Source organism: Salvelinus namaycush, chromosome 3 (assembly GCF_016432855.1).
Source record: "Salvelinus namaycush isolate Seneca chromosome 3, SaNama_1.0, whole genome shotgun sequence".
Lineage (NCBI taxonomy): Eukaryota > Metazoa > Chordata > Actinopteri > Salmoniformes > Salmonidae > Salvelinus > Salvelinus namaycush.
The window spans coordinates 20,241,064-20,257,640 of NC_052309.1; the positions used below are offsets into that span (position 1 = coordinate 20,241,064).

Consider the following 16,577-nt stretch of genomic DNA (forward strand, 5'->3'; position numbering starts at 1 on the left):
ATACACTTCCTAACCAAAAGTATGTGGACACCTGCTCGTCAAACATCTCATTCCAAAATCATGGGCTTTAATATGGAGTTGATCCGCCCATTTGCTGCTATAACAGCCTCCACTCTTCTGGGAAGGCTTTCCACTAGATGTTGGAACTTTGCTGCAGGGAGTTGCTTCCATTCAGCCATAAGAGAATTAGTGAGGTCGGACACTGATGTTGGGCAATTAGGCCTGGCTCGCAGTCGGCGTTCCAATTCATCCCAAATGTGTTCAATGGGGTTGAGGTCAGGGCTCTGTGCAGGCCAGTCGTTCCTCCACAACGATCTCGACAAACCATTTGTGTATGGATCTCACTTTGTGCACGGGGGCATTGTCATGCTGATACAGGAAATGGCCTTCTGCAAACTGTTGCCACAAAGTTCGAAACACAGAATTGTCTAGAATGTAATTGTATGCTATAGCATTAATATTTCCTTTCACTGGAACTAAGGGGCCTAGCCCGAACCATGACAAACAGCCCTAGACCATTATTCCTCCTCCATCAAACTTTAGAGTTGGCACTATGCATTGGGGCAGGTAGCGTTCTCCTCAAATCCGCCAAACCCAGATTCATCCATCAGACTACCAGATGGTGAAGCGTGATTCCCCACTCCAGAGAATGCGTTTCCACTACTCCAGTGGTGGTGAGTTTTACACAACTCCAACCAATGCATGGCATTGCGCATGGTGATCTTACCATGCATTGGTTGGAGTTGTGTGCGGCTGCTCAACCATGGAAACCCATTTCATGAAGCTCCCGACGAACAGTTATTGTGCTGACGTTGCTTCCAGAGGCAGTTTGTAACATAGTAGTGAGTGTTGCAACCGAGGACAGACGATTTTTACGCGCTTCAGCACTCGGCGGTCTGCGGACCCATTCTGTCCCACATACTCTTGTATAGAGCAAGCTAGCATTTTACCTTGTTTGACCTTGCACTGGGGTTTAGAAAATAAACAACAATGACAAAAATAATAAACAGGCTGCCATACTCTGCAGATAGTTCCAACGGTCCAGTAGAGTAATTAGTATCGTTGAGCTGACTTCAGGTAAACTGTATGCAGGCTCAGATGCAGCCTTCTAAAAACCTTGGCATTTAAAGCTCAGTCTCCATATTATCTGTCTATTGTGTGTCTGGCATGGCTGTAGTCATCTTAGATGCTGTTCAAAGGCTGAGAGAGAGAGAGAGAGAGAGAGAGAGAGAGAGAGAGAGAGAGAGAGAGAGAGAGAGAGAGAGAGAGAGCCAGAGAGCCAGAGAGCCAGAGAGCCAGAGAGCCAGAGAGCCAGAGAGCCAGACTTGTCATCACCATGAGACCATGACTTCACAGTCTATTCTGGTCCATGGCTTTGACTGGGCTGGTTTGGTGCTGTGGTTGGTGACATTGGATATTCTCCTTTTAGTGATCGTCCCAACCTGGCAGGAACCACAGTACTGCTCAGACATCTAATGAATGACTGCTTTCTGTAATTATTAAGAACACTGACCACAGTGTAATAAAGAAGTGATATCCATCATTTACATGTACATGTTCCATGCACATCCTTTGAAATAAAGCAAATAGATGTCTTCAGCATGCCCACGTAGTCTCTTGAGACTAAGGTCATACACCAGCCCAGCCCCGAGGGGGTTTTAACCCACCACCACCCAGAGAGAGAGAGCATTACTTACTGGCTACTTCCAGTGAGGCGTTGTGGCTAACGGCCTGGCCCAGGTAGTTACGGGCCACACACACGTAGCTGCCGTCGTCTGGCTTGCTGCGTCGGCCGTGGACGATGCGCAGGAAGAAGAGGGAGCCGCTGGGCAGCAGCATGCGGTGGGAACGGGGGTTGTCCCGGTCTGTCTCCACCCGCTCCCCGTCCTTGTACCACTCCACCGTGGGGGTGGGACGCCCCTCTGCCTTGCAGTTGAGGGTGGCCGGCTCCCCCTTGGACACGATGAGGTCAGAGGGGTGCTCCACGATCCGTGGAGGGGAGTCATCCTGACGCAGACGAGATCCTGAGACGAGAGGAGACATTACATGAGATTTACATTGCACGTATGTTGAAGCCTTCCCTGACCGGATGCCCCTCACGTATCTCAAAATAAAAATAAAAATCAGAAAAATGTAATAGTGGTACTGTAATATTGCAAGATAATAAATTCCTCTAGCTTCCAGTAAAGAGATACAACTTCCTCTCGGATTATGGCTGAATTAAGGCTCTTTCAACCTCCCCAACAGGCTTACATCTGCTTGAATCGGAGTTGAACTAAGGTCATTTAAGTATTTGAAAACTTTTTTTGGCTCAATTGCCTCCCTCTGTTAAATATTTATTTACATTTGTAAGGCCTAAGCACAATATAATCAGCAGCACATGCCATGACCCAAACATCACTCTGTCATATAAATGCATTCCTCACCCTCATCCTTAACTATAGGCCAGAGGGCAGGGTCTATCCCTCCCCTTTTACAGACACACAATACTGTAACCCTCTGAGGAAGCATGCATCAGAAAAAGTAGCTTATTAGAGTCTGGGGGAATAGAAACTATGTGGAGACCATATTTATCACGCACACAGAGACACACACATTAACAAAGCACCCACTAAGATTAAGTGATTTACCTCACAAACTCACTCAAACACGCACATGCACACACACACCACACACACACAGACACACACACACACACACACACGCTATACATCTCTCTAATGCATAAATAGCCCAGGAAGCCATACTGTGTCTGTAATGCACACATCCAGCAGTACAGTACATATCAGTCACAGCAGTTGTTCACTTCAGCAGCAGCACAGTAATTAGACAGGGCAATATCGTAGCTGTGCTGGTGGATGTACCAACTGTTATCCTGTCTGACATTCTAATGAACACACATTGTCATGTGGCAGACACAATGTTTCTCTATTGTTTAAGGGCCCAGAGCCCCAGGAGGCAATACATAGCAGTAAGCACAGCTGGCATATCTTAATAAACAATTCTTCCCTTAAATCTCCACTGCAAAAATAAAATGTTGTTTATAGTTGTGAGAGTATGATATGAGCATTTTTCTAAATCTATATGTTCTGTGCTATAATCTGATTATAAGGGGGTAAAAGCTAATGCTGTTAATTTTCAATATGGACGGTATATAATATTTTCCAAGGCTCTCGCGCTCTCTGTTGATATGCATAAAGCTCAGAGACAGGGAGAGATAGAAGCGAGAGGGAGGTTTATTTTGAAACATTTACAATCCCACTGAAGGAATTCAGGGCTATTCACTCCTGTGAAGCGCTGAGGCGGCCGGGTCTAGCTGTTAATCAACTTCCATTTGTCAGAAGTCTTTGATCCTGCTGTCGGCACTGTAACACTCTCTGAGAGGGAGAAGAAGAGAAAGCTGCTATGTCCACTGTATGTTTTATTAAACAAGGCTTTGAAGTGTTTCCATGTTCTGCCGTGGGGTTTAGCCCTCCCTAATAAATTATTTCAACCCAAAAATGATATCTATCAGGCAGCAGTCAGGGGCTATTTCTTTAAGGAATTATACATTAACATTCTGCTGGGTAAGTGGTGCAAAGCTGCAGAATATGGCAGATTGGGAGCTGGGCAGGCAGCGGGCAGGCGGGCAGCGGGCAGTCAGGCAGGCTACAGAATGAAGGGGTAAAGCCCCCTCTCTGCTCTCTCAGAATATTAATTATGACAATGGAGTGGGAGAAGGTGTGTGAGTGTGTGTGTGGGTGTGTGTGTGGTGTGCGTACATGTAGATCATTCAAATGGGTGTAAGCCAAAACACCTGGTCTTAATGGTGAGTAATTATCTTCTCCAAATCAAGAGTGCTGGCATGTGCAACTGCGTCCCTGTGTGTTTGCGAGTAGAACCTCTCCTTGAAGTCATTACGGAAAACCTGGAGATATGGGCCAATACCTCCATCTATACAAACACTAACAATCACACAGTCTCCTCCTACTCTGTTTACCTGTCACTCATTCCACAGTGTCCTAGCCTCCTGAGTCCCTCGCTCCCTCAGGGGATATGAGACAAAGGCTCCTTAATGAGCTCCATGTTACTGCCTCCCTCCATCCATCCCTCCGTCCTTCTATCCTTCCGTCCTGTTACGACTAACAAAGGACATTTGTACTGGCTCTACTGTAGCTACCCTTACTATTTGAACGGATCCACTTTGGCATAAAAAGGTTTAAGTGCTTAACTATGCTTGTCTGTGTGTGATACTCTGAGAGAGAGAGAGAGAGAGAGAAGGAGAACGGTTAATACTGTCCAGTAATTGCAGCTATTTGTGGGTGGTCCAGTATATTACCTGTTTTACTGCCTGTTGGGAACGCAGGGATGTGATTTGGCTGCTCTTTCATGTGGCTGGGAGCACAGTGGTTCACAGTGCTGACTTACAGGGCCCGCAGTGGGCCTGACTGGGGAGTTCATGTTTTATAATGCATGTTTTATAATGCTTTAATGGGGAGATGATGCAGTAGAGCAGATACAGAGCCCTAACTCACATACCTACACCAGAGAAGCTGCAACACATTACTGTACTGTAGCACAGAGACTGTGGGGGGAGGAGCAGTCACAGTGCTGTCGTCCTACTGATTCCTTTAAACCACAAATAGTCAGCCACATAAATACCTCACACATTGTATGTCTGTTGGATGTGTGTGCTCTGTCTTCCTCTGGAATTTACTACGGATTTGCTACATTACAAATAGAAATGATATATTGTACATTCAGTGATGCTATGACTTCAGTGCAGTAGGTATAGAATTCCACTGGCTCAACAGTATTCTAGACACAGACCTTGATGGCAAGGTGCTGCTGAGAATGTCACTGAAAGAGGGCACTCCGATTGATCAACTGCTGCTTCCAGTCAGCCTCACCCTGAATCACAGGCACATATGCATGTGCGCGCACACACACACACACACACACACACACACACACACACACACACACACACACACGACCATTGCACCCCACATCCCCCATTAGGTTGCAGGTAGAGGGAAACTGATCTATGGGAAGATCGATAACTTCTATACTCTCCATTTCATCAGCAGAGCGTTCGGGAAGTGAGAAGGGACAGAGGGCCACGTGGTACACTACTCCTACATTTCCTTTTCCAGTAGTGCTCATTACTCTGTCCCATAGATAACACTGAAAACCCACCAGGACAGAGAACCTACATGCCTTGTCGTCCTGAGAACAATGATCTAATTAAGTCTCGCTATAATGAAACGATACAAAACATAATTATCGGGTGTTTTCTAAGGCAGGTGAGAGGGCTCCATCAAGCATTTCAAATGAATGCACAAAAACACAAACACATCCATACACAAACAACTCCATGGTGGAAAAGACAGCAAACCACCAACCTAGCCGCAGGGCAAGATCATACATATTTAATTTGAATTACAATAAACACACTGTGCAGACATATTCAGAAGGGTAATAAATGGAGTGGGAAACGGCCACCAGTTTACCCAGTTCCCTGTTCTCTGCACGCTTGTTGTTTTGCTTGTTTTAATTATGTTGGGTTTGTGCCGGAGGGGTGGAGAAGCTCCCTGAGCTGGCTGGTGTTACTGGGCTGTAGTATCGCCCCGCCACAGGTGGGCTTGAGGAAGACCAAGCCTTATCTGCAAAGAGCCAGCCGCAAGCCAGCACGCAATCCCACACATAAACACACACACATACAAATGCACGCTCACACACCGAAATGAATGCATACACACAGACCATAACACACACACATACACCGCACACACAAACACTGCATGCATACACACTAGAGGTTGACCGATTAATCAGAATGGCCGATTAATTAGGGCCGGGTTCAAGTTTTCATAACAATCGGAAATCGGTATTTTTGGACACCAATTTGGCCAATTTTTTTTACACCTGTATTTAACTAGGCAAGTCAGTTAAGAACACATTCTTATTTTCAATGACGGCCTAGGAACGATGGGTTAACTGCCTTGTTCAGGGGCAGAACGACAGATTTTTACCTTGTCAGCTCGGGGATTCGTTTTTTGCAACCTTCCGGTTACTAGTCCAACGCTCTAACCACCTGCCTTACATTGTACTCCACAAGGAGCCTACATGGCAGGCTGACTACCTGTTATGCGAGGGCAGCAAGAAGCCAAGGTAAGTTGCTAGCTAGCATTAAACTTATCTAATAAAAAACAATCACTAGTTAACTACACATGGTTGATGATATTACAAGTTTATCTAGCGTGTCCTGCGTTGCATATAATCGATGCGGTGCCTGTTAATTTCTTATCGAATCACAGCCTACTTCGCCAAACGGGTGATGATTTAGCACTGTCGTTGCACCTAACCATAAACATCAATGCCTTTCTTTAAAATCAATACACAAGTATATATTTTTAAACCTGCATATTTAGTAAATATTGCCTGCTAACATGAATTTCTTATAATTAGGGAAATTGTGTCACTTCTCTTGCGTTCCGTGGATGCAGTCAGGGTATATGCAGCAGTTTGGGCCGCCTGGCTCGTTGCGAACTGTTTGAAGTCCATTTATTCCTAACAAAGACCGTAATTAATTTGCCAGAATTGTACATAATTATTGTAACGGCATTCCTCCTCATACGAAGAGGAGGAGTAGTGATTCGACCAAAGTGCAGCGGGTTGTGAATACATAATGATTTATTACAGCAAACGACGAAACACGAAAAACAAACACTTGGAAGTATTACAAAATAACAAAAACGAATGTAGACTGACCTAAACCATGAAAACTTACATATAACACGAAGCACGTAGGAACAGGTACAGACTATAACAAACGAACGAACAAACGCTACAGTCCCGTGTGGTGCGCAGACACAGACACGGACGACAATCACCCACAAACAAACAGTGAGAACAACCTACCTTAATATGACTCTCAATCAGAGGAAACGTCAAACACCTGCCTCTAATTGAGAGCCATACCAGGCAACCCCAAAACCAACATAGAAACAGAAAACATAGACTGCCCACCCAAAACTCACGCCCTGACCAATAAACACATACCAAACAACAGAAAACAGGTCAGGAACGTGACAATTATGTCATAACATTGAAGGTTGTACAATGTAACAGCAATATTTAGACTTAGGGATGCCATCCGTTAGATAAAATACAGAACGGTTCCGTATTTCACTGAAAAAATAAACGTTTTGTTTTCGAAATGATAGTTTCCGGATTCGACCATATCAATGACCAAATGCTCGTATTTCTGTGTGTTATTATGTTATAATTAAGTCTATGATTTGATAAAGCAGTCTGACTGAGCGATGGTAGGCAGCAGCAGGCTCGTAAGCATTCATTTAAACAGCACTTTCGTGCGTTTGACAGCAGCTCTTCGCTGTGCTTCAAGCATTGAGCTGTTTATGACTTCAAGCCTATCAACTCCCGAGATTAGGCTGGTGTAACCGATGTGAAATGGCTAGCTAGTTAGCGGGGTGCGCGCTAATAGCGTTTCGATCGGGAATACGAGGGAGGATGGGAGGAGAGAGTGAAGGAAGGAAGATGGGAGAGGTGAATCTCCTCTGTCTTTTCAGAACTGCTCTGGGTTCTCTTTCCAGGAAGAGACAAAGAGAGTGTGAGACCAAGCAAGAGACAATAGTATTGTACAGATATCCAACACACCTTGATAAGCATAGTTCCACCCAGATACTGTATGAACGCATACAAATGAATGAATGAAAACAGAACAGACATCAACATCTTTATTAAAACATCAAAGACTATGCAGTGACTGTCTGAGCATATGTCGAGTATTGCATTGCTGAGATCAAGTGTGGTTTTATGACTCTGTTGGTGGTCCTGAACCCAAAGTGTCTCCTTTATGTTCCTGTGTCTCAGTTTGCCAAACAGAGTGCGGTGCCATAAGCGGGGTGATGCAAACACACCACTTAAAGAGATGCGATATCAACCGCAAATCCAAGCATGGCACTTGGGATTACAATGGCTGCAAACTCTCAATGTAAAATAACCACTCTACAGGTAGGAAACCACGTTATCACACACACACAAAGGAAATGAGTGGTAAAAACTGATCTGGAGATAAAGCAGTTCCACAGGCAGCAGTGTGAAGAGGTGTAGCTTCGGGTTACAGTTTCTGGCCCAGCTTCACACACCAGGCCCACTAAAGGCACTCCTTAAACAATGTGAATATTTGTCTCCTCGCTGGTTCCCCAAACACCCAGGTACTTGAGTTGCGGTTGGTGACATTGACAGTGTGGAATGCTTTGGCCGCTATGTCACCCCCTGGTATCGGTGATGCTGTAAATGACATCACCGCATCAAGTGGAGAGTCCTGGCCAATCAGAACCGATGTAGCGGGTAAAGTAAATCTGCGCCTGGGGTGCGTCTGGGATTACCTATGTATGAGTCTATCCGGTGGGTTCATACTGTGGTAAATGGAAGAGTAATCTAATATGTGCATCCTCCCCTCTCATCCCTTTGGCCAAATGGCATAGACAGGAATATGAAGGGAAATTGATTCTTGAAAACGGATTACAACGAACCTCAAGGGTCTTCACACTATCTATCATAACAGTGGCCATACACAGAGACAACACACATAGCACTCTGCACTCAGCACTCACATGCAACATACAGGTAACTGACAAAATAAAGGAAACACCAACATAAAGTGTCTTAAGAGCATTGGGCCACCACTAGCCGCCAGAACAGCTTCAATGCGCCTTGGCATATATTCTGGGATGTGACACCATTCTTCCATGAGAAATTCCATCATTGGTGTTCTGGTGATGGTGGTGGAAAACGCTGTCTCAGGTGCCACTCCAGCACCTCCCAAAAGTATTCAATTGGGTTGAGATCTGGTGACGACACACACACACACACACACACACACCCTTTATACCCCCTATGCTCTTTTGAGACTCCTCTTTCAAAGTCACTTCTAGCCATGGTAGCCAAAATCATGGGCAACTGGGCATTTTTATACATGACCCTAAGCATGATGGGATGTTAATTGCTTAATTAATTTAGGAACCACACCTGTGTGGTAGCACCAGGGGGAGACGATTGCCCCCTCTCAGTGAAGCCACAGAAGTTCAAGGCCAACCATGGTCCTGCAGGCATTGTTAGCAGAAAACAGGATCCCCATTATAGTGAATGGAAAAATGGCAAACTTTGTGTAAATAAAAATATGTTTAGAAGACAATATTGGTACCAATAATTGCTTCTAATACACCAGATGTATGACCTTGTAACACAGAAGAAGTTATAAGGATAACTTAGTTGCTAGTGGCAGCCTGCAGTACCCCAGTCGGCCATCAACTTCATATACTCAAGAGGGAGCAGCACTGAGCTAGCCTGCAATATCACTTCCTAGAATAGCTCAAACTGCTCATGTTATGTCTCTATGAGACGCCATCTTAACATAATTAATTTGGCTTCAATGCGCTATTGAGTCTTCACATAGGAATGAATGGTGACACGTGATCGACGGCTTTGTCCATTCATATATACCAGAGATTATCAACTAGATTCAGCCTAGATTATTCTTGAGCGGATGGTCAGAGGGCGGGAACATAATTACAAACAATTTGTAGACTGAGAATTGGCCGCAAGATGCCCAAACAGATATAATATTTGACTAAAACATCATCTCAAACCTTGCAAAACATACTAATTAAACCTTGCTTACATTTGTATGTGATCACATATACAGTATCTCTCTATTATGCGTGGGAATGATATGGAACAGATTTCCAAAATTAAAATCACTTGGAGCTGATTTGTTGGTGTTTTTCCAGTCTTTTATGTCAAAGAATTAAAACAAATATATTTGGGGAGCCAAATAAAATAAATGGTACTTGGGGAACCATGATATATACAGTCATTGGGAAGCACCTGCTTTCAATATACTTTGTATCCCTCATTGAATTGAGTGGTTCCTTTATTTTGGCAGTTACATGTATATAGGTACATACAATACACACAAGGTAACTAGGTAAATCTTTATGTGTCACTATGACTTCACCTGGTAGAAAACTAGCCAGGCCTAATGAGAGCAGGCAGATATGAGGGAGGAGTTAGGGGGGCTATAGAACAGAGGGCAGAGGGACTGCTTATTGAAACAATCACATTTGTCCATAAAAGTCTGTTAGCTGCATTGATGTGATCCGCAGGCTAGGCCCAGGATTACTGTCCACACTTAGACAGGGATTTGGAGCTGGCTGGTCCGTAGTTACTGCTCTATGCCTTAGCCTTTAACAACATCTCTCATTTGGAGAGAGAGGTCTACCGTCTCTACAGCTAATACAACACAGATGGTTATTTAAAAGAACAAACATGAAACAGATGAGAGAGAGAGGGAAAACAAGAGATTTATATTGGGATGGTTTGGTGTTTTTGCTATGATTCTACTTCAGATTCTTTAATAGAGTTGAGACTAATGGGTTGCGGTCTTGAATTAGGTCAGCTTGTCTGTCTCCTGAGAAGGTTTAAGTATGATGTCAATGTTCAGGCTGGGGGAGACCCCCATACCCTATACTTAATGACCTCATTCGTCTGGGAGGATTTGCGTAACGTCTCTGGCTGGGATCTGGGATGGAAACTAACAGGGAAAAACAGGACGGTATGCAGGGGAAGAGTTCAGTGCTGGCACGGAATACTGCGCTGGAACCCGGGAAGGGATGGGAAGGACAGGATCAAGTTGGCTGTGACAAAGTCCATTGGACATCAGAGAGAGAGAGAGGACGCTCCGCTCTGCTCCGGACGTTAAGTGGAGGAGATTGGAGGAGAGTTGCTTCATGGCTCTCTCAGAGAAACCAGAATGTAGAACCTTTCTTCATCCCCCTCTCTCTCTCTATCTCTCTCTCTCTCTCTTTTCCCCTCTCTCTCTTCCCTGGCCAAGTTTATAATGAGTTCCGGCAAATTGGGATTCAGCAGAACATCTAAGGGTGTGCAGGAGCAGAGCAGTGTTTATGGGTAATCACATGTGTTGAAAGAAACATTCATCAGATCTGTTGGTTACTATACTTTTCAACTGACCACGTACTCCATGTATGCCTCATCTCACCCAGGAGATGCACATCAAATCCCCCTGATGGGATATATAGTTATATAAGGACGTAACAAATTGATTCTGACCTCTCCATACCAGAAACTTCAAAGTCAACCGAGACAATGTCAAGTCCCCCACTACTTCATAGTCTGTGTTTCCCATGCCTTCCAGACCAGTATTCCAGACATACACACACAGTCACACACTCAGGCTCTTTGTAGTGAAAAATAGGGCAAGACAGAGTGCCTGGCAGTCTTCTCAGGCTGTATAAACTACAATTAAATGAACAGCTGAACACTGTCATTTACTCAGGTATGTGGGAGAGGAATGTATGTGTGTTTATGTGCTTGTGTGTGGCCTTGTGTGTGAGCGAGATGCCTACAACCACTCGCTCTCAAAATGTCCACTGACAGTAGCAGTAGTGCCACACACAGTCTATTTGAAACTCACTCCTAAACATGGCTGGAAAATGCTATGAATTCTGATACGTATAAAGAAGCCCTTTTCAAAGTTACGGCCCCTAGTTGAGCATGTGGGCTGTCCACACACACAGTAAGAGCAAAGCAGAGCAGAGGCCTCTGGAGAAAGAGCAAACGCCTGGGGCTCGGTCAAACCCCCTGCTGGTGCATTTCTGCTCACTGTGCATTTCCCACTGAGAGGAGAACAGAGGCACAGGGTGCAGGATACTAAGAAAGGGAGAGAAATTAAGTTCAATAAGACTGCAAAGTAGTTAGATAATGTGTGAGTCTGTGGGTGTGTGTGTGTGTGTGTGTGCAATGACAGAGTCTATAGAAAGAGCAGTCTCATACAGGCCTGCCAAATCCTTAAATGCTTTTCAAATTTCACACACTAGCGCGACAGTCATTTTCATGGCACTGTTTATTTGCTTGACACCATCATACAGAGTAATCCTAAGTGCTGGCAATAGCAGAGTGCTATAACACAGGACTGTGTGTGTGTATCAGCATGAACTACATTTATTTTAGATCTTAATTGCGCCCCTGACAGCGGCGGCCTAGATGTGAACTCTCTGTCACACTGTGAGGGGAGACAGCATGAGCAGCACTGAGCACCAAGCCATTTACAGAGCAGCATGGGACCATAGCCCACTCAGGAGTGCATATCCCACTTACAGAACCCCCATCATGCACACACACACACACACACACACACACACACACACACACACACACACACGTGCGCGCGCGCACACACACACACGCGCACACATACAGACACACTACACACACTACACAGATACATCTGTGAGCACAATCAAACAAAACCATACATACACACATACAAACACACACATTCTTAGAACTTGAAAGGACTCTCTCACCCTTTCAATGTTAATGGCCGGTCTACAGAGGCTATTTCCATAAAGGTGCATGTGAAACAGCAGAATGAATGGTCGGAGCCCTGGATGTTATTGGCCTGAATGGGAATGAATGACATCATAAATCCAAGGCAGGATTGAGATTCCGAGAAGGCTGTTTTCAGAGGATGTTGATCCTAGACAAGGGAAACAATCCTGGCAGCAGCCAGGTGGAATGAAAGGATCTTGTTGTTGGAACTTAGCACATGATTTACAAGGCAATGTAAATGTTTGGACAGGAAATTAATGAGGGGCCAATTCGGCTTGAGCGGGCATTGTCTAATGTGCTTGGCTGGGATGTTGTTAAAAAGACATTCCCTTCTGTTGGGGGAGGCTAGGGGCTAGATAAGTGTTCCCCTAGCCTGGCCAAGGCCACAGTCAGTCATTAGCTAGACTGGGAGTTGGGAGCTCCTCACTGGGACTAAGAGCTGAGACGAATCTACCCTGGGGGGCTAAGGTTGTGACCACACATCCACACATTATAACCCCCATCTCACTCCCCTGGACCCACACCAGTCTCTAAAAGTGATTAAGGTTGGAAACAACTGAGCCTTCGTCGCTCCCCACTCTGACTCTATCCACAGGAGCCACTCTGTCTTCTCCTCCCATTGTATATCCTATGGAACCATCCCTCAAACACTACACAACCGCAAGACAATTTGACCTTTGAGACTCAATAAAAAAGGAATACAGAGGGAAGAGTGGCAATAAAACAAGCAGTCTAGCAATACACTGCCCTGCCATGAAGGAGCAAGTCAGTTCATTATAGTGAAGAACAGTCATTCCTAGAGCACTATAATTACCCAACCTGAATTCTACAGGAATTCTGTTAATGTCAATCACCCCCTCAGGTCTTCTAACCTGGCTAGATGACATTTCTTACTGTATCACGTTTCTCTTTCTCTCTACCCTCGAACGCTGCAAGCTGGAATTGAGGGATTGTTGAAGGCACATGTGTGATATATGTGTGAGTGCAGAGAAACAGCAGTGGGTGTTTTCAGTGATAGATGAGGATGGAGTGGACACCATGTGGCTAGAGGGGATAGGATTAAAGGTTAATGACCTGTTCACTGCAGGACACTCATCATATACAGTAGCAGCCATGCGACCTTGCATAACCTCCCATCAGCTCTGCAATTATGCAGAGGCCATGAATCAAAAAATATAATCAAACGTACAAATTATGTTTTCACCTTGATCATAAACAGCAGTAGTGGATGAATGTACAGTATTGTGTGTGTCAGACACACTGCAGGTTTAAATGTTCCGAGGTGAAACCGAGGTGTGTTGCTGCTGAGCAGAGTAAAGCAAGGTGTGGTGCGGAGCAAAATGGGAGAAAATGTCAGTGAGATGAATGACTATCTGATGTCCCATTTATCACAGAGCTCATCCACACAGCCACTGATCCTCCGCCTGGATCTCTCATGAGTTCATTATCTTCGCACACAACCACCAGAGACCACTGCCGTCAAAGACAGCACCACTCAACAGCTCTGATCCCCACCCTTACCACACAACACCCCCTCTCCATCCCACCCATCCTCTCTCTATCACCCTGGAGCAATTTCTTCCGATGAGGTAAGGTTTCAATTTCAGATAGTCACAAAGGCATCAAATTTAGCTTAAAGTAGCAGTTTGAGCGCCTCTGCAGTGGAGGTGCTGGCGGATCGTCACATGCTGTGGTTGTTATTCAACTCTGTCTTTTACTCTCAGGTAGAGAGAGAAGGGCTCTGGATGTACTGCAACCCAGTCTGAGAGAGACAAACGGAGTATACTGTGGCTTCTACTGCTAAGGAGAAACAATAACCTTCATCATCAGCTTACTGCAGAACATGGATGAGAGATAAGTATTGATGTCTTTTGTATCTGTGGCATTCAGGTGCATACTGCTGAACAAACCAAACAGACAACCCTGGTCCTGGCCCCTATCTCACTCTCGACCTGAAATGCTCTGTGCACACCCGCTTTATAACACACACACACACACACACACACACACACACACACACACACACACACACACACACACACACACACACACACACACACACACACACACACACACACACACACACACACACACACATTTTAGAACACACACATGGTAGACAGAAACCGGATAGGCCTACACCCACACCAATACACACACACACTAACTCAATCACTCCCACATTGTATAGTAACTACAGTAATCTTCTTTCCCCACTAATGAAATCGGCCATCAGTCCAGCCCTTCATTAGAAGCTTCCAAATGATGCGTTGTCCGTCCATACTGAGTGCTGCTCTCCTAGGAGAGGAGACTGACTTCTGATAGTGCAGCCAGCCAGGCAGCCAGGCAGGCAGGCAAAGGCTGAGGCTGCATTACAAGGTCAACCTCTGGTTAATTAAGCTGAAGATCGGCATGTCCTCTCTCTATGATAACAAGGTTAGCCCTCAGGGCACAGTACTCTACTCTACTGTACTCAAACAGCCAGCGCTACTGAGGCCCCTCTTCTCCTTGACTTAGTCATTCACACCCACTAAGACTGAAGGTTTAACTCAGCCAGGTTAGGTGGAGTGGCTGAAGAACAGGAGCTGGTTCATTAATGGGACTTGAATTGATGTGATGGAGAGTAGGGATGTGAAAAATTGAAAACATTTCTTAAGGTTTAAACAGCCTTTTTCCCCCAATATATTTTTGTAAAAAAGTTACAAGAAATGTATAAATTCCACCTGAATTCACAATGCAGCTGCCAGCAATGGTTTGGGCCTCACGATTCGTTCCTTTCAGATGGTTAAGCATTAGAGGTCGACCGATTATCATTTTTCAACGCCGATACCGATACCGATTATTGGAGGACCAAAAAAAGCCGATACCGATTAATTGGCCAATTTTTATATATGTGTAATAATGACAATTACAACAATACTGAAGGAACACTTATTTTAACTTAATATAATACATCAATAAATCAATTTAGTCTCAAATAAATAATGAAACATGTTCAATTTGGTATAAATAATGCAAAAACAAAGTGTTGGAGAAGAAAGTGAAAGTGCAATATGTGCCATGTAAAAAATCTAACGTTTAAGTTCCTTGCTCAGAACATATGAAAGCTGGTGGTTCCTTTTAACATGAGTCTTCAATATTCCCAGATTAAGAAGTTTTAGGGTGTAGTTATTATAGGACTATTTCTCTCTATACCCTTTGTATTTCATATACCTTTGACTATTGGATGTTCTAATAGGTACTTTAGTATTGCCAGCCGAATCTCGGGAGTTGATAGGCTTGAAGTCATAAACAGTGCAATGCTTGAAGCACAGCGAAGAGCTGCTGGCCAATGCAGGAAAGTGCTGTTTGAATGAATGCTTACAAGCCTGCTTCTGCCTACCACCGCTCAGTCAGACTGCTCTATCAAATCATAGACTTAATTATAATATAATAACACACAGAAGTACGAGCCTTAGGTCATTAATATAGTCAAATCCGGAAACTATCTTTTCGAAAACAAAACGTTTATTTTTTCTGTGAAATACGGAACCGTTCCATGTTTTATCCCTAAGTCTAAATATTGCTGTTACATTGCACAACCTTCAATGCTATGATATAATTATGTACAATTCTGGCAAATTAATTACGGTCTTTGTTAGGAAGAAATGGTTTTCACACAGTTGGCAACGAGCCAGGCAGCCCAAACTGCTGCATATACCCTGACTCTGCTTGCACAGAACGCAAGAGAAGTTTCCCTAGTTTAAAGAAATTCATGTTAGCAGGCAATATTAACTAAATATGCAGGTTTAAAAATATATACTTGTGTATTGATTTTAAGAAAGGCATTGATGTTTATGGTTAGGTACACATTGGTGCAACGACAGTGCTTTTTTTACGAATGCGCTTGTTAAATCACCCGTTTGGCGAAGTAGGCTGTGATTCAATGATGAATTAATAGGCACCGCATCGATTATATGCAACGCAGGACAAGCTAGATAAACTAGTAATATCATCAACCATGTGTAGTTAACAAGTGATTATGTTAAGATTGTTTTTTATAAGATAAGTTTAATGCTAGCTAGCACCTCACCTTGGCTCCTTGCTGCACTCGCATAACAGGTAGTCAGCCTGCCACGCAGTCTCCTCGTGGAGTGCAATGTAATCGGCCATAATCG

General features: G+C 44.3%; 1 protein-coding gene across 1 annotated transcript in view; it reads right to left on the bottom strand.

Moving 5' to 3' along the window:
• The window catches only part of LOC120045062 (roundabout homolog 1-like), a 184,996-nt gene that overhangs the window by 154,076 nt on the left and 14,343 nt on the right, over window positions 1–16,577 (bottom strand). Inside the window, exon 2 of the mRNA XM_038989902.1 lies at window positions 1,698–2,024. Coding sequence (XP_038845830.1) covers window positions 1,698–2,024 — 327 coding nt within the window. The remainder of the gene's footprint in view (window positions 1–1,697; window positions 2,025–16,577) is intronic.